The sequence below is a fragment of the Marmota marmota genome, unplaced genomic scaffold (genome assembly GCF_001458135.2).
Source record: "Marmota marmota marmota unplaced genomic scaffold, marMar, whole genome shotgun sequence".
Classification (NCBI taxonomy): domain Eukaryota; kingdom Metazoa; phylum Chordata; class Mammalia; order Rodentia; family Sciuridae; genus Marmota; species Marmota marmota.
Window position 1 is genome coordinate 2,130,114 of NW_026000174.1, and position 19,953 is coordinate 2,150,066.

Sequence of the window (19,953 nt, forward strand, 5' to 3'; positions counted from 1 at the left end):
GAGAGAGAGAGAGAGAGAGAGAGAGAGAGAGAGAGAGAGAGAGAGAGAGAGAACACTACCAACAAATACACATGTCTAGAACAAGGGAAAATTCATAGAAAGGGCTTTCTAGTATATAAAAAAGTTAAAGTAAAATGAGTGATGAAAATAATAAAGCAGCCCAATTTTTGTATTTTATTTAGAGACAGGGTCTCACTGGTTGCTTAGCACTTCACAGAATTGCTGAGGCTGGCTTCAGTAAATATATGTAACGTATTAATAGGGGTTGGGATATATAAAAAGCATAGGATATGTACAAAGTTACAATGTACTTAAGAAACAAGATAAGCAGTCATAATGCTGGCCATCATTTTGAAAGCTTTTAATATAAAATTTATTTCAATCATAGAAAAAAAATTGCCTATTACACCATTTTAACTAATTTCACAAAAAGCATAAATAATCATAAATTTCTCATTTTCTTTTAAAAATTCCTCGTCAGTACACTTTACATGACAGTTTGTTTTTCCAAGATAAGATATGCCTGATGACATAAGATACAAAGTGATACCGTTGCTTGGCTTAAAAACTAGTCACTTAGGAAGCAGCTGTAAAACACCTGTTACAAGCTGGATCTCAACACTGGCTTCCTCCTGTATCCAAGAATATAATTTGCTATCCAGGAGTTAGTTAATATTTCTTCCTCTTCTTCTCTGTTCCATTAGCAATTCTTATCATCTCTATTACCAAACAAACCATATCTGTGTACTTCTTTCTATCCCTACACCTTCTATTCTGAAATGAGCCAACATCTTCTGCTAAAGACTTTGTTCTCCAAGCCTTTACTCCAAAACTCTAGGCATGAAATTGAAACAAACAGGGGTTTCAAGTCTGGATTTGAAGATGATACTCCTGGTTCTATCATTTGCCTCCCTTTAAAATACTCTCCATATAATATCCAGAGTGGTTATCTTAAAAATGTGAATTAAATCATGTCATTTCATGCTTAGACATGAACTGAGAAAACAACCAAATTCTTTACCCCAGGTTTTAAAATACTAGCTTCTGCCTGTCTCTCTAATTTCGTTATGTATACTTTCTCTCCTCTTCTTCCCCTGTTGTTCTTCTTCTCCTCCTCTCTTCTCTCCTTTCTTTCCTTTCTCTCTCCCTCTCCCCCACTCCATGCATATCTGTGCCCCCCCACTTGCTCCTCATGAATGCACCCATACATGCACACTAACACACTTGGGAAAAGCAAATATGTATTTTTTTAATGTCATTAGGAGCACAGATTTTCAGCGTGAGATAAAACTTTATAAACATCTAACAAGTAAAATAAAATATATAATCTTAACTTTTACATGGAAATAGCAATAAACTCCAAACATATTTTCTCTCTCTCTAAAAGAAAGGAGGAAGAAAAGATTCTCTAGGTGTGTTTACTGGAAAAACCAAGAAACAATGCTCAACCTGGGCAAAAACGCTAGTTGAAGCCTCTGAATATCTTTTCCCAGTAAAAGAAATTAGGAACCATTGGGGGAAAAAGCTGATTCAATGTCTAAGACAGAAAATGTCTCAGATGAGCCTAAAATATCTTGTTAAAAAGATATTTTAAAAATCAAGAAAGGGATAAAAAATAATGGCATATGTCAAAACAAACAGGAGTCAACTTAAGGAGGCTCTCCAGGCCAAAGACTGGGACAACTTGAGCATAATGAATGTACTGGGTTAAAACAAATCAGATACACAACTCACTTAGGCAGAATGCTAAGGTACTAACTCATTCTGAACACTGATAAAGAAAAGTAAGCAAGCATTTTATCTTCATTTCCTGAACAAACTATTTCAGAGTAGCCAAATACTTAAAATGGGAAAGATTTTTTTTTTTTTTATTTTTAGAAACATTCTTGCTAATGAATACAGTAGAAGTAACAACAGGTTATCACAATTTTGCAACACTTAATGAAATAATGAACTCCAGTAATGATCATGTATGGCTGGTAAAACTATGAGGTGAAAGGCTACTGGAAATCTTACATAGGCTCTGTGTATACCTGGACCCATTAGTCAATTTAGTATCAATAGAAAGACAACCAGACATTTTTGTAACTTTTAATGTGATACAATGAATGGGAAGTTTATCCACAAAGAACATGTAAAGTACTTCTGCCACTTACCCTCACTTCTAAAACTTGAACTTGAATTTGATTAAGCCTCTAGATCTACTTAACAATTTATAGGAAATATTTGAGATAAACATAATAAATAACATCAGTGAGAATTCAATCAGTAAAATCCAAAATGTGGGAAATTCCATGAACGAATGATCTAGATCTTCAACAAATCAATGGCAAGAGATTAAAAAAAATGGAAAAAGAAGGAGGAAAAAAATAACTATCATAAATTAAGAGACTGCATTTTTGATTCAACTAAAGATATCGCATAAAAATATTTATAAGATAATCAGTGAAGAAGAAACTAATTAGATATATGATAATATTAAGTTTTTTGAAATGTAGGATTATAGTATTGTGGTTCTACTTGCATGATAATGTTGATTCACTTTTAAGAAATCTATCCTGAGTTTTTAATAGGACAAAATGATACAATGTCTGGGATTTGCTTTAAGTTAATTCAGTACCTGAGAGTTGAGGAGTATAGATGAAAAGAGATTAGCCAAACGCTGAGAATTGTTGATTTTGCATGATGGATACACAAAGGTTAATTATTACACTATTCTTTCTACATTTGTGTATATTTGAAAATAGCACATGGAGAAAATGACTGTAAATACTTTTAAAGAATTAGAATTTGCTTTGGTAGTGAAGTTATATATTTGTGCTTAAAGCAGTCAGAAGTTTTTTGTTTTTTTTTTTTAAAAAAAGCTTTATATCCTCTGGAACTGTTCATGCATAAAATTGTTTGCTTACCTCTACCAGTTTGGAAGCTAAATACATGGAAATTGTTGTGCTTTTATAAAACATCATTGATATACCCGCCAAAAATCCTGAAAAAACAAATATGAAAAAACTGTTAAGATTACAAAGTATTTCTTTGCTATTAAGTCATCAGAAATGTTAATTTATTCAAATAGTTCAGAATTAACTCACTCCAGCATTGCTTCTAGATACAACACAATTAAGGACAAAAATACACTTGATGACATTAAAATGGAGTGAGTTCTTATCACATATTCTAGATTAAAGAAATTAAATTTCAGAATTAGGAACAAACAGTTCTGATTTATGTGTGACAACTACTGTTTAAAACAGTAGTCTTTTTTGGTAAATACAACATTTTTAAAATAACTTTTTAAAGGCTATTGGTATCTCTGATCTTAGCAGCTCAAATTATTTTATTTTTGTGCTAGGGTCACACTTTTCTACAGGGGTGGGATGTGAAAATACTAATAGTAGGATTATTACTAATAAATATCTGAAAAAAAACTCACTTAAGAACTACATATATTTCAGTTTAGAAAATAATATCTATTTTTCATTTCTATAAAATGATTAAAGTTCCTTTCAAATATTATTAAAATATGTCATTTTCCATTGGCAAAAATAAAATTTAAAAAAATCTACTTAAACTGCCATTAATCACTTATATAAGATTTTAAGTCTTTATGTACTTTTCTGATACATTCTTTAAATTTCTAGCCTGTCGTAGGCAGATCCAAGTCATTATATTGCAAACAATATAGAACAATAAATGGCCAGAGTGGCGGATATGTTTAGCTCACAGACAAAATATTTGGGTGACTGTCTTGGGAGGGATTCTATTACAATAGATAAAAGAAGATACATAAAAATTAGATGAATTTGGAAGCTATTTCCCATTTATTCTTGTCACTGATTGATAAAATTGTAATCATTCTCTTTTAATTATTGCTTTACCAGCTATAATAGCATGTAGTTCATCATCCAGGTTTCTGATCCAACGCAGAAAGCAACTAGTACCCTGTATTGAGGGGGAAAAAATATAATGACTTCAGTTATTTCTAAAAATAAAATTGCATGATTGCATGAAAACAACAACCATTAATGTGTTTCACTAGATGATTCATTAGATGACTCTGGAGACAAACTGGTGGTCGTATGTAAATTAAACTGACTACAAAGATTGGAAATATTATGAAAAACAATCTGTTATAAAGTCATAGTCTAGATAGACTCTAATAAGAAATTACATATCATTTTTATTGAATTAATAAATGGTATGGCATCAAGTTAAAACACTTCTGCTTAGCAAAGGAAAAAAGAGTGGGAAAGACAAGAGCTACAGAATGGGAAAAAAATCTTTGCTGGTCACTCTTCCCACAAGGGATTAATAACTGCAATATATAAAGAACTCAAAAATCTTAACACAGACACACATTTACACACACACAAATAAACTAATTAATAAATGGACAAATGAACTAAACAGTTCTCAAAATAAGAAATTCAATGCCCAACAAATACATGAAAAAATGTCCAATATTCTAGCAATCAGGGAAATGCAAATCAAAACTACATCAAGAATTCACCTCACTCCAATTTGAGTGGCTATCATCAAAAATACAAGTAATTATAAATGCTAGAAAGAATGTGGGAGAAAAAGAACTCTTGTATACTGCTGATGTGATTACAAATTAATATAACCACTGCAGAAATCAGTATGGAGGTTGCTCAAAAGACTAAGTATAGAATTACCATATGACCCAGCTACACCACTCATTGGGATGTTTTTTTAAAGAATTAGTCAGCATACTATAGTAATACTCATGTTTACAGCAACACAATTCATAATAGCTAAGTAACAAAGTAGTCCTGGTCTGTCAACAGATGGATGGATAAAGGGTCAGTTCACCAAAGAACAGAAATTAAAAAGTTTATTATTTTATAATAGTTACAATATTATAGAGATCCTAGTGGCATGGAAAATTTGTTTTTAAAACTCGCATATGGCTTTAGAATACAAAAAGTGAGTATATTCCATGAGATCTTTTGGTTCAGTTTTATTTTCTTTAGTTTAATGACTTTAGTTTGTATTTACAAATAAGCAAATAAATAGTATAAGAAATGAAAATCAAAAAGCAAAATAAAACACAATGCACATTAAGATAGACTAGATGGGAGAGAATAATCAACCTAGCACTAAAAATGTTGTAAATAATACATGTGTAAACATTTATGAGTTTTTGTTAAGAATAAATACAAATATTATAACATGAGAAATTAAAAAGAATGTGAATATAAACATGTAATTACCAGTAATTTATCCTTAACTCTTGCATGCTCAAAGAAATTAGTAATGCTTCCTAGTCAAACCATATTGAATATTCTTTAGTATTAGTTAAGATTTCATAACAAGTGATTATTTAGAGTTCATCTATAGTTGGTTACTCTTTTCCATTACAAAATACTTTTTCCCACCTACCTTTTATGAGCAAACTTTTCCTTAAAATGATACATAACCATTTTATTTATAATAAATTAACTCAATTTCAATTTTCCCAGCATTAATTTTTTCAAAGAAAAAATATATACATAATATATGTATAAATGAGTACTTAAATCATCTTTAACATACTTTATAATTTAGAATATATTTAGGTTTTGAATTTAAATTTTAGATATCTAATAAAATAGGTCAGTAATATGATTAATATATTAGTAATTCCCATTAACCAAAAGGCAATTCATTACTTAAAGCTGAAAGTACTGTGTCAAGAATTATCTTTGTACATGGGTTTAGGTGTGGGTTTATATACCTTTGTGTACATTTATAGGAATATACAGAAAGAGGTAGAAGAATGTTAACTCTTATAATTTGTGACAATAATAAGAAGAGTGAGTATATACAGAGTGAAAATAAGATTGTTTATATGTTATAATAGAAAATCTTTATGGATTCAGTCAAGTATTGATATCAGCTAGAAGGGTCTGAAATATGTATAAATTAATAAAAGTAGTAAATGTAATTAAAAACCACAGACCAGCTATATAATCATTTTTGACACTGGAAATATCAAGAAATTCACATTGTCAATGCATTCAAAAAGAAAAAGAAATCTTTGGTAACTGTAATATTATATGTAAATGAGAGTGTGTTCCCATATTCAAGCATGTTAAATATCATTCTAAAAGAAGATATTTCTAAATATACTGTATATTTGGTGTCAATATATTTATGAATATGCTGAAAATAAGTATTAAATAAAATGATAGTTGAATTAAAGCCATATTTCATTCTTAAAATAACCATGTTGTTTATTATCACATTTTTCTTTTCTCTTCTTAAAAATCTTACCTTGTATATACTAACAAAAGAACCAAGAAAAGCTCCAAGCTGGAAGTTTTCTTTATTGTAGAAGAGAGAAAGTAGCCGGGATGGCTTTGTAAACAGATGCCTAAATGCAGAGGGGATTCGCAGGCAGCACTGGATCAAGTATCCCACGCTAAACATTCTGATGAAACCCTATAGAAAATTGGGAAGAAAACTGATTTACAACCAACTTTATGAAGTTTGATAAAATATGATTTTTCCCATCTCAGAAGCAAAGTTAAACTCATAAATATTTAATATCACAGAAAATTTAAAAACAAAGCCTTAAACTCTCAAATAATAATTTTAAAACAAGTGTCTTAAAAATAAGAGTGAAATCTTGGAGTGAGTATATTTTATTTGATTTAAAAAGATTTTAAAAGTCTCATAAACTGGCCAAACTTGACTATGCACCAAAAATCCATTTCTTGACATTTTGTTGACCATAATCAGTATTTTAAATTTCTAAACCACAAATGAGTTTAAGAAACAAAAGCACTGGAATTAAAAAGAAATGTCTCACAAAACCAAATGCTTCTGGGAATTTTAACAGAAAATTGTTCTTAATCATTAGTACTAGTAAGGATTCTCTTGATAAAAAATTTTTATTATTTCTTTAGACCTTTGGTACAAAATTTTTTCAATGATCAGATTAAAAGAATATCCTAGGGAATATATAATTGTGTCTGTGTATTTTATTCCTGTGCTCATGTGCATCAGACTAAAACATTGCTAGGGAATGGATGGTCATTTTGAGATATCCTAAACTAAAGCCAGGCATAGTGGCGCAAACTTGTCATCCCAGTCTGAAGCAGGAGGATTGGAAGTTGTAGGCTGGCCTTAGAAATTTGGGGAGACCCTGTCTCAAAATTAAAAAAAAATAAATAAAAGTGCTGGGGATGTAGCTTAGTGGTAGATCATTCCTGGGTTCAATCCCCAGTACCCTTCCTCTCAAAAAGATATACTAAACTAAACTTGATAATACATTGTAGTATGGTCTCCCATCCCCTTCGCTTCTCACCCCAACTGGCAAGGGAACATATCTGCATTCCTAGCCTTGCTTCCATGCTAATTCCAAAACTCAGATTTGTATTTTCCAGATTGTAACTTTCTTTTCTAGAAAACATTGAATTAGTATGAAGAAGTATCGGTTAATTTACTTGAGCCTACCTAATACCTGTTTGAAACATGGAAAGTAAATTAGTAGATCAATTACTGTGAATTATCATGCATTTTCTTCATTGAAAGTGCCTAGTATTTGTTTAATGCATAAAATGGTCATGCCTGTATTTTGTCATTGATAATCTTATAATGTTAACCTAGGGATTCAGGGATCACAATCACATGACAATCTTCTGATGCTATTTCCAAAAAATTAAAATTAAAAAAATAAATTTTTTGAAAATCCACTCATCCACCCTTTTGTATATTCAGAAAATATTTGCTGAACATCTACTATGTGCCAAGCATTACACTAGATGCTGAGGATGCAGTGGCAAAAAAAGATATAAAAGCTTCTGACTTTCATGGAGTTTCTCATGCTTGCTATAAAAAGAGAAAATATGTAAGGAAACAAATGAGCATAAAATAACAGTCTATTTTACATTAAGTGGTAAAGGAAGGCTACTGAGAATGTGACCCTTAAGTAGACCCCAAAGAGAAGAAGTAGTATGAGAAAAACATTTCAGACAGCCAAGCACAGAGGCATTAAAGAGTTTGTAAGTACCAAAAGGTGAACCAACAAAGAAGAGGGTAAGAAGAGTATGGTGAATTGAGTAAAATATAGTTAATATGAATATTAATTAATTAATATTAATATTTACTCAGGGATATGATTTAATATGTTGTTTTACTATCTTTGTGGAACAATGAGGTTCACTCTCAAAAACTTTTACTGTATTCATGGTGTAAATGCCTCATCCACAAGTCTCCAAAGAGTTTTACCTTCATGGATATAATATTCCAACTTATACATAAATTATCAAATATTATAATATTAGTACACATTTGAAAGAATCACTGCTTGGTAATTGTCACTTATTTTCTCAAAAAAAATTTAATATCAACTTTCCCAACTCCAAATTTCTCAAAATACCTCTCTGATTCAATCAGAATGCTTCTCTCAGTTCCTCTCCTGAATTCTCCCCTTGAACTACGGTCATGCTTAGTTGGAAAGAATAACCTTCAGGAGATGATAGCAGGTTCTGAGACTGCCAGTAATGCTATCTCATTTTTTTTTTCTTCACTTTATAAGTGTGGCAAGGAAATCAAATTTGTAAAGAATGTATCAAAAAACACAGTGCACTGAAAATATATTCTACTGCTTTTACTCCTGGTCATATCTTTTGGGATTCTGAAGGTAAGTATGGGCTCAGGTCAACAGCATTGTCAAGGATGGGCCAGAGGGCATTCATTCACATTCATAAGCACTGATGTGAGGCAGACAGTTTTTCTGCAGGAACCATAAGGAAACTATCTTTTGGGGTGTTATGCAATTCAGCTCTTCTCATCATCAGCAAATGGGGATTGGACCTTGCAAGAAACAACATCAACTTTTAAAAACATCAGAATTATTAAGAGCACCATGCAAAACTAGGGAACTTGCTGTAGGTGGTGTTCCCTGTGCCAGGCTAACTGCAATGGTAAGTAACTTTCTTCCAAGAGGTGGTAGTGACGGGAAAATGGAGATGGCAAGTAGGGAGTAGTTTTAAACTATTACACAAGCATAGTAGGCAGTAGGGAATTAATTACACCAGTGGACATAGCTAACTTTCTTAATGTAGAGCAACTGAGGACATGATCCAATTAGCTTGATGCCTTTTAAAAATGTAATAGATTTATAAGTTCAAAACCAAATACCATTGTATCAGATAGTACACAGTGTATACAAACTGATCCAGATAGCAAATTATACAGTTAAGGACCTGTTCTAGGATATACTTCTAATAAGTATATATTACCAAGTGCACATTTTAATAATTTTTCTTTTTTCTTGTTATTTTTACCTCATCATCTTTTTTACCTCATAAGTTTTAGATGAGTTAATTTTTTTTTTTTTTTTTTTGCAGTGCTAGGGATCAAATCCGGGGCCTCCCATATGCAAGTGCTCTACCACTGAGCTACACCTCTAGCCCAAGATAAGCTAATTTTAAAATTGTTTAATTAAGGAAAGTAAATATTAAAATATTAAATATCATTACCTATTCTCGTATGTTTTTCTTACTTTCTAGTCAAATGCAAAGAATGTTAGTAATTATTAATGTCAAATTTTCCATTTACTTGGAAATTATTCCCTAAGTTATTTTTACATATATTACCCAATAAGAAAGTAGATATATTAATATACTTACTTTAATGCAATAAGAGATACAATTATCTTCATAGTGTTTGCAACATCTATGCCTTGGTCCATGCTTGCATCTGAAATTAAATCAAGAAAAATAAAACTAAACTAATCATAATTAAAATATGTATGTACACATGTGTATATTTGTAGATCTGCTTAAAACTTTCTAAGGAAAAAAAAAGAAAAAATATCTCCACTTTTTCTAAATGTATGTAAATTTTGTTCTTTTAGGACATACAGAAGGAAGGATAACAATATTTTGGTTTTTTGGTTGTGTTTACCATTTGACACATGTATAAAATATGTGATTGTAGTCAAAATACTTAATGTGGAATACAAAAGTATTAGTATTTTTGACACATTATGAAAAATATGTAGAGATTATCTCTATATACTGCCAAATCTTTGGAAGCTTTAAATGGCTTAATGCATAGTGTAACGGTCATAAATCATCCATGAAGCCAGTACTTGAGCAAAAATCATAATGAGAATGTGCTCAGGTTACAGAAATTTATACTTAATTATATTTGAGAGAAAACATATGGAAAAGAAATATGATACAGTATTAGAATCAAAATGCAGTTTCTTAAAAATAAATATAGAAAAAAAATCATGTGGGAATTCAAAAGTAGGTTATTTGTGATTTAACTGTAAATTACTTATCCCTCTAGTGCTTAATATAAACATTTCTGTTGAGAGAACTGTTCAGAACATACTCATTTTAATTATTTGATGTATTACTGTAGGATTATTTATTCACCCTTGGTGTAAAGAAGTAAGTAGACTAACATGGGTCAGCAATTTCCTTTCTCTCTAAGAGTCATGTTCCAAAAGAAGTAGTCCTTATCACTTCTTTCAGACTAGTTAATTATTTCCATGGTTGAAACATATAAACACTTTCCCATTTATAATAAAAACTTACAGAATAAAGTTCTGGCTCTGCACCTTTCTAATCCCATTTAACAAATTGATTAGTGAGGTCTTTTCAGAAATTCATTTCTGAACTGCAGCTGGATTATATATGCAGCCTTTTCTAGTCAAAGGTGACAGCAACAGTTCATACTGACCTAAGCCCTTATGTTATTAGAATGATATGACCTATCTGGTCATGTGAAGTGTTGAGTGATTAAAGCTAGAGGTGTAAAAAGAAGTGAATTAGAGAAGGACTGCCTCATGCAAACCATCACTCTTCATACTTCTAAGAGTTCTCTTCAAAGATATTTCAGTCTTTGCTACCAGAGCTGAACAGAAATGATTAACCTCTCTTTGCTAGTGAAGTTAAATCCTGATTTCTACTAAACTGTCATCCTTAACCACTTTTTTAAAAGGGTTAAAGTCTGGACTGCTCCTCTCTTTTATTATTTGTTTGGCTTCTGTATTATTCTGTATCTGATTTCACCCCAGAGGACCTACTGAATCTACTATGACAAGTTCTGCCATGAGCTGATCAGTTCTGATACCCAAGGCATCATTCACTCATGAAACTCATTTCCCATTAAGGAGAATTCTCTCTTCCTTTTCTCCACTAACATAATCAAACTCTATTTTCTTTTGAAAATTTTAAATTTGTTTTAATTGGTTATACACAACAGTAGAATGCATTTATGTACTTTGATATATCATACATAAATGGGGTTTAACTTGCTTTTAAATAAGTTCACTATAACGATTATTCCTGTCATCTACAATTATCTTTACTCTTATCTTTTATGTATAGTATATGCTAAAATGAAGGCAAAATATTTAAATTCAGTAAAAATTTAACATCCACTCTGTGCTCCTATATTACATCAAGCAATTTCATATATTATTTCACTTAATGCTCACAACAATCTTTAATAGAGATTATTAACCCCAGTTAATAGATAAAGACTTTGAAATGCATAATAGTTAAATAAATCACTTGTCAAAAGTCACTAAGCTGGAAAAGGCAAAATGAGAGTCAAAGGTCGGTTTTCTGATTTCTTAAAGGGTTTCATCTTCCTATAATTGATCTCTTAACTTTCAATATTGCCTACTCATTTTTCCCTCTCTAAAATATCTTACCATGATTGCTTTTATTGACTAATACTCCAATTTTAAATCATTAAATTTATTTTATTAAATGTCTATACTGGAAATATAAATGAACATATAAAATATAAAGATTTTTTTCTTTTGTATAACAAAAAATAAAGATTCCTTATTTCAGTCTGAGAGCCCTTGTAAATTTTTGTTCTACAAAATATTCTTAATTCTTACTCCTTATTATTTCTGTATCTCTTGAATCTCTCTCAGGAACTTTTCTTTCTCTGTTCTATAGTTGGCATATTCAATTAGCATGTTTTAATCTGTTTCCTGAAGTTCCCCATCACAGCCTCCTGCTACTTGAAAATAGAATAGTATTTAATTCCACGCAAATCTATTTTAAAGGCCTATGATGGTCTACCCTATGAGAGAGAATGAATAACATTCACTTGCCATAATGTGCCTTTTGTAAAATTCTAAGCAGTTTCTGGTGAAAAAAGAAAGTAACATTGTTACCTGAAGAGAAAACAAAAATAATTTGGCATGGTACAGATATCATATAGTGTGCTAAAATATCAAGATAAAGAACTCACATTAAATTCACAAGTTTCCTAACTAGAGAAATTATATGCATTCTTCTTGGTTTTTCCTCCTGTTTCTCTCTCTTTTGTTCCACTTTTGCATATGCTGCCTCTGGTGAATATGAATGTGTGGGAATTTCTTCCTTGCCTACAATGAACCTAAAGAAAAGAAAACAATGTGAGGTACTTTTCACTATTTAAAAAAAAATCGATAAGAAAAACAAATATTTTGTTTATCCATAAACACATTTTGGAAACTATCTTATTTAAAATAGTATTTTCACAATTAATATAATCTAGTTATCCTTAAAAGAAAAAAAGACTTTCAAATTTTAAATACTGAGAAATACTCAGAATTTTGAAGTCACATTTAACATGCAGGTATTTTAAAATCAAATTAAGTAAAACATAGCACAACACTTCTATGAAGCAATCTTTAATTAGGAACCTTTGTTTTAAGTTATTACATGCCTTAAAGATTTTCAAAAGAAGCAGATAGTTTTATGTCTACTAGTCAAACAAAAAATTATATTTTTCTCTAAATTCTACTAATATATACAAGTGAACTAGGTTCTCTTTTAGAGTAAAACTAAATTTATACCTAATGTCACTTTGAGTTATAAACAGCTGCAGAGTAGTAGAAGGTCATTTATACACCTAGGAAAATAGAGGGAACTAAAGAATGAGAACAAGAGATCGTTAAGATTCCACATACCCTCATATTATTCCATTAGGAAATCTTAAAACCTGATATTATTCCAACTTACTTATTTTTCTTCAGAAAAATATCAAACATCCAGAAAATGACACCATTCCTATTTCAACAAAACTGGACATTATTTTTCCAAAGACAATGCAGATGTTACTACCATTAGATAATATTTAAGAAGTATCCTTTCTCAGAGCCTTCTTAACTGCGCTTTCCTAAGGATACTTGCAGAATATAGAACAAAATATAATAAAACATACAATCAATAATACTACACCAAAATTCTGAAACATGGGGCCTGTGAAAAACAAAATGTGAAAATTTAAGCACTCAGAAAAGAGAGAAAGAAAAAGCTATTACAATCAACAACTGGAATCCATTCTGTTTGGACAAACTTGGTAAAACATATAGTTTATCAAATGATAAGGGGTGTGTGCAAAAGGTTTATTTGCCACCAGGTGTCAGCTGTGAATCCTTAGTCACTCTTAGTCCAAAAGAACTTGTTCCTTACTCATGGGGGTACCGGGAGAGTTTAAGATAGGTACTACTGTAATTTATCAGCAACACAGATAAAACTATGTCAGAATAAATGCAACAGTAGCTCTCACACCTTTCATAATACTGTTGCTCTTCTGATAGTGTTGACTATCTCAGATTAGAGGTCACTTCTTTTTTAGATTTTGTCCCTGCCTGAAGCCAGGGGGAGTAGGTGATCCTTGCTCTGTACTCTCACAGTACAATAACCCCCAATACTATACGCACCATTTTAATACTCTTGTGCCCCCACTGAACTGACCATAAGATTATGTAGACCATGAGATTATGTAGATTTTCTTTGCTATTATATCTCAGTGTCTAGTAAAGTGTATGGCATGTATATAGTAAATATTTGATTAATATATATTGAATGAGTGAACACAGTAACAGCTAACATTTTCTGAGTATTTATACACAACAGACACAATGCCAACCAAGCCTTTTACAAATGTTAAATCATTTTAATATTTGCAACACAAGAACATTATAGATATCAAAATTCTCATAAGAATTATCATGAATAAGTATCTTACCCATTATCCACTTATAATAAGTCATATTAAATTTGTCAATAAATTGTCAGTAATTATTTGAACATGGAATGATCCAACTTGAAGGCTTTGTCTCTTAATCACCAAGCCATGTTCCCTTGTTTTACACTTGAGTAAACAGGTATTAGTGCATCTTCAGATAGATACTACCAGCACTAGCTCTTCTTCCTGGGTTCTGTCCTTGACTCTTTCTATTTACTCCTATGACTTCTACTATTATATGTATGTGGAGATAATTTCCAAATCATTCTACACAAAATTCCAGAGGAAGTTTCTTAAAGCTGCTTCTCTGATCCTCAAAAGACTTTCACTGCCTTATGGCCTACTAAATTAAATACAACCTCCCGTTTAAAACACTATCTAGGACTGTGAAAGCACTCACTGTATGAGCTCTTATTATACTTTATAGCTAAATGAACTACTAGCCATTCTCCAAATAAACCAATGCCTTGATGCTTGCTCCTCTTTCCTGGATCATTCTTCCCTACATCTTTGCTAAACGCTTATATGCCTTTTAAAGGTTATTTTACATGCTCCTTCATCCCATCCTTTATTTATCTATCTATCTATCTATCTATCTATCTATCTATCTATCTATCTATTTATCTATCTATACCCTCTCAAAGGTAAAGGAAATAATCACTGAAATATATAGAAAATTTCTATTCTCTCACAACATATGGGCTTTTCTATTCTGTAAGTAATACTATGCTATTTTCTTTCTTTTTTACCTTTACTCCTATCCACAACTTAGGGATAGATTAAGTTAGGTCTGGATAAAATATTCCTGAGACAATTTACACTTCTCTGTTGTAACATGGGGCATAATTATAATTGACATTGTCTTCCCACCAGACTATAAGCTCTAAGGACAGAGACTATATCTGATTCATTCACCAGTGTATTCCCAGGGCTTAATACAATTCCTGGGACAAAGTAAAAGCCTACTAAACTTAGAATGAATGAATGTTATCTGACTTTCACATGTTGAGTGCTTAAAAAAATGAGTGCCGAACTAAACTTAAAGCTTAATTTTCTAAACCTTTTCAAGCTATGTCTAATTGAGAAGTATTAAATAAAGTATGCTGTGAATATTTACTTTGTAAGTAAAGGATGGTTTTTCTCAGATGAAACAATGTGTTTTCGTGATAGAGTAATTACTTCAAGCCTGTTTGTGACTGTAACCATTTAAATTTGAGAATGGTGAGCATTCCCCAATATATCAGGCACTCTATATATTTTCCTCATCAAACATTAATATTGCTAGGAAGTCATATTAAATTTGGCTACCGCAAGCATTTTTCTCAACCTTTTTGTAATTAATATTAAATGTTGTATTTTTAACATACTATAAATTTATAGCATATGTCTACAATAAAAATCAGTACAGCTAAAAATGCAAAGAGGTAGAATTAGAAAATACTTTTTGTAAGACTATATATATTAGCCCACATCTTTTTTTTAATAATGAAACTTAACAATAAAAAGTATATTTGGCTTTTGGTACTATTCTGAGTATCAACTTTGTATCTCTGAGAACAATCAATTTGTAATGTGAAAAATTGGAAATAAAATCAAATCTGTTTAATGGAAGGAGATATACAATATAAATACAATAACAACACATAATACTTAATAATTTTATCTATCTATCTATTTATCTATCTATGTATCTATTGGTACATGGTATTGAACTTGGGGGCACTTAACCACACTGAGACACATCCCCAGCCCTTTTAATTTTTTATTTTGACACAGGGTCTCACTAAGTTGCTTAGGGTCTCACTAAAGTTGCTGAGGTGGCCTGGACTTATGATCCTCTTGCCTCAGCCTCTATAGTTAATAGGATTACAGATGTGTCCCACCACATCCAGCTATTTAATGATTTTTTTAACAATAAGAGTACTAGCAAGAATTAACTTTTTTCCAGAATATTTTCCTATAATACAGAAAAAATTAAATACAAATGGTTCAAATTAGCCCTTTATTAAAAGTGGATTTGAAGAAGAGACACAAAAATATCTGATACATTTTGAATTTTTGCAAAGGAAAACAAGTTTTCTCTTTAGAGAAACCACCCTTTTGTCATCAGCTCTCAGTTAAAACAGAATGCTTTATAATCAATATAAGAACAACAGCAAATTAAAACAGTTATTTTGTAATAAAATTTTATATTTTAATTAGGAAATAAGGTTAAACATTTTTATTGTGTATTATAACTTAGAAAGGTTTTGCTACCATAGCACTTCCCCCAACTAAAAATATTATTATTATTATTTTATTTATTTATTTTTGCAGCGCTAAGGATTTAACTCAGGGCTTCATGTATGCTAGGCATGCGTCAAAGATATTCTTAAACACACTGTGGACTCAATTTTCTTACTCATAAACCAGTTTCCTTGCAAGTCATCTGATTTTCTGTTAATGATACCTTCTTTCAGGCATGTGGGTTTTAAATATTTTACTGAAATTAAGGAGTGGAGGAGAAGACAAAGAAACAAAATATCAGTTACAGGGTCTTCATTTTCTTACATTGCAAGCTGTGTCTTTTGCTTTCTAGTGTACCCATATCCCAGTCCTCATTATTTCGTCTTTGTATCTTCTGGTTCTCTCTTTTTCAATATCCCAAATACTAGGGCAAGACTAATCTTTCTGAAGAACTGTTAACTACCCTGCTGAAAAATCTTTAGTGGCTCCCTACTGTCCCCTTAGCAAATCCAAATTTGTCTTTTTTTTTTCCTTCTATGTCTTCCATAATCTGACTCAACTTTATCCACTATAAAATATCTTTATATACTCAAATGCAAATTTTTCTTACCAATTATGTTAATTTTCTCACTCTTGCCTCAGATTTCATGTTTATAATGTTCATCCTTTTGCTAATGTTATTCACTTCCACTCTGATGTTCTTCCTCTTTGCTGTCAATCATCTAAAGCTATCCTTTAACTACAGTTTAAGGCATGTATCATCTATCAGATTAATAGCAATAATAATATCTGACAGTTTTTGAGTACATCTTATTTGCCAGGCACTGTGCAAACACTCACTTGATCCTCAGCATAACCTCATGAAACAATACTACAAAAACTTCTCCTAGTACTAAAGCCTATCCTAAAGTTTCCCTTGAATATTTGTAGTAAATACTATGCTACTAATCTTCACTAAGTATCTATTACATGTATTTTGGAGAATAAAACAGGGAACATTTGTAAACAAGAAGAACATTGAGTGTAGTAGAGTCAGTACATTGAGTTACTTATATGAAGTTAAATTAGTCAAACATTCTGACCCTGGTTTCTTCATCATGTTACATGAGCAAAAACCAATTTCAGAGATGGATGCAAAATTTAAATAAATAAACTATGTGACAACTCACATTTATTGTGTATGTGTTAGTGTGTGTACACACGTACACATGTGCCAACTACTATGATAAGAGATGGACTATGAAGTAAAAGAAAAAGACTCTAGCAATACTTAAAATCTAATAACTGTTTGACAACACATAAGTCCTACTTATAATCCAGTACCATACAATTATGTAACTATTTTGGTAATTGTTCATTGTTCATGTGGAGCTTTGTTTGTTAAAGCTCCTTGAAGAGAGTTCTTGTCTTTCTACCCTACAATATAAATAAAACAATGGGTCCAAAAAGTAGGAGTCAATTGACTGATTTTTAGGGGGTAGGGGAATCTGATAAATTACTCTTTTAATGAACTACTCACAAAGGCTTGGATATACTATCATGACTTCTAAAATTGACATGACCTTAAAAATTTAGTCAATAAATATTTATGGCAGTTACACATAATATTTATCTTTTTAAAAAAGCTAACTTATATATTTGCTTTCAATATAAAGATAAATAAAATATTACTTACCTAAGTGCAGAAAATGTAAATCCTTTCAAACCATCTTTGCACCTGAAACAAAAATTTACAATCATAAAATAGCATGTTTTGGTATACAAAGTGGTATATTAAATAGCAATTAAATTTTTTTCTGTAAAGAATTATAGTATCATCTTAAAAATCATCTTAAAAACATTTAAAATATTTTTTAAACAGTGCAGCTTCATGTTTTAAAACCCTGTTTTAAAAGGTAAAATGCAGGGTTAATGACCTGAGCATTACAAATGGTCAAAAAAGCAATAAGCAATAAAGCAAATCACTTTACACAAAATGATTAATATGATAATACTTTTGTATGTCATATTAACGTAACTTGCAGCTCAATTCTCAGATCTGGTGGCTGAAGAAAGGCTAAAGTCATCTTCTAAGAGCTCCACCTGGTCTTAAAATAGGGATGGGAGCGGAGCATTCTTCATTCTACCTAGTCTCTGGGAGACTAATTTGCCATGAAGAAAAAGGCCACATACACTTGCATGGTGTTACATATATGTCAATTTGAGGTCCTGACTTTTCTTATTAATTTGATGAATGCAAAACAACAGAGTTGGCATGCCCAGAAAGCATGGGGAGTGGGCGTGGGTGGAGGCAGGCAGAAAGGGAGAATTCCAAATAATATTTATTGAGTGTTTATTATTGCCAGGCACTGTTTTGGGCCCTTGATATGTGTTGTCTCATTTAAACACATCACAATTCTGTGAAAAAGTTTTCTTCTATTCCATATCTGCATGGGGTTCAAAATAATGCATTAACTTTCTAGAGAACAAAAAATTAATAGCAGAATTTATGGTGGAGGAAAAAGTTGATCTGACTTAAAACATGTTTTTCTCCTATCCATCCTACTAAAAAATTGTCTTTAATTGGGGAAGATACAAACTACATGATAATTAAGGGAAAAAAGAGAGAGAGACAGACTCAGGTTTTCAAAAACTATTTAAACGATATCATAAAGTAGACACTAATACTCTAAGACCCTTTATCTAAGGTGATTACACCTACAAATAAACCATGATATAATCACTTTAAAGGGCCACTAGGAATTTATAGTCAAAATTCCTTAAAAAAATCCATAGATTGGTGATAAAATAAAATTCTAATAAATATTAATATTAGACAGATATTTTGGATAAAAAGAACAACCTCAAATCAGGCAACTTTTTCTATGTGTCTTTTGAATGAAAAATGCCACCAAAGAAATGCCCAACATAAAGGAAATCTATCTTCATTTCAAATATATATACTATTATTGAAGATGATAAAGAATCTCAGAAAACAATTTAATCAATGTGCACAGAGATGTTTAAAAACACTTTAGGATGCATTTCAATTAATGACATGATCCTACTTTATGGTCAGGCTAATGATGAGAAATGTAACCACTGAATTTAAGTAACACACTACAGAATTATCCACCCTATACAGAATGGAAGAAAAGACAAAATAATTCATATGTTAAGCTAAAAATGTGCATAGGGAAATTATAGCATTAAAATTCTTAAACTTATCTATTTCCATCTGAAGAAAGTGTTTCACAGTAATTTAAAACCCATAATCTAGTGAAGTGGCGTGGTAAGGGAGTAGGCTAGGAGCCTATTGACTGCAAAAAAGAAAGCAGTAGATTGATTAAAAGATTATGTACATCTGGGAACAAATTTTGGCTTTGGTATGTTATTGTTGAAAGATAGCCATTTATCTTTGTGCAATGCTGAATAGATAAAAGATTCTGACAACTTGGTCTAGTCAGCATTGCATATTTGTGACCCTCAACAATAAATTTAATTGCAGACCAAAACATCAAAAAGTAGCTTTCAAGTATAAAAGGAGCATATACAAGTGAATTTGCAATTTCATTATTATGGAAGTTTGGTTCTTTCAGTAGAACCCTGTGGGAAGCACTTCATATTGATAAAGTCTTAACATGGATTCAAAAGGAGCTATTCTTCTTTCCATTCATGTGTATAAGGTTTGTTAATGTAATTGAGGGTCAGATGTCTATGTCAAATGAACAAAAAAGTAATTATTCC

The 19,953-nt window shown here is 31.1% G+C and overlaps 1 protein-coding gene across 17 annotated transcripts in view; it reads right to left on the reverse strand.

The window, feature by feature from the left end:
* The window catches only part of Tmem135 (transmembrane protein 135), a 261,641-nt gene that overhangs the window by 7,313 nt on the left and 234,375 nt on the right, over positions 1 to 19,953 (reverse strand). For all 17 annotated transcript variants that reach the window (XM_048787924.1, XM_048787939.1, XM_048787930.1 and 14 more), the window contains 6 exons: positions 17,903 to 17,944; positions 12,235 to 12,381; positions 9,639 to 9,708; positions 6,274 to 6,441; positions 3,876 to 3,939; positions 2,910 to 2,986 (listed from right to left, as the gene is read on the reverse strand). In XM_048787924.1, coding sequence (XP_048643881.1) covers positions 2,910 to 2,986; positions 3,876 to 3,939; positions 6,274 to 6,441; positions 9,639 to 9,708; positions 12,235 to 12,381; positions 17,903 to 17,944 — 568 coding nt within the window. The remainder of the gene's footprint in view (positions 1 to 2,909; positions 2,987 to 3,875; positions 3,940 to 6,273; positions 6,442 to 9,638; positions 9,709 to 12,234; positions 12,382 to 17,902; positions 17,945 to 19,953) is intronic.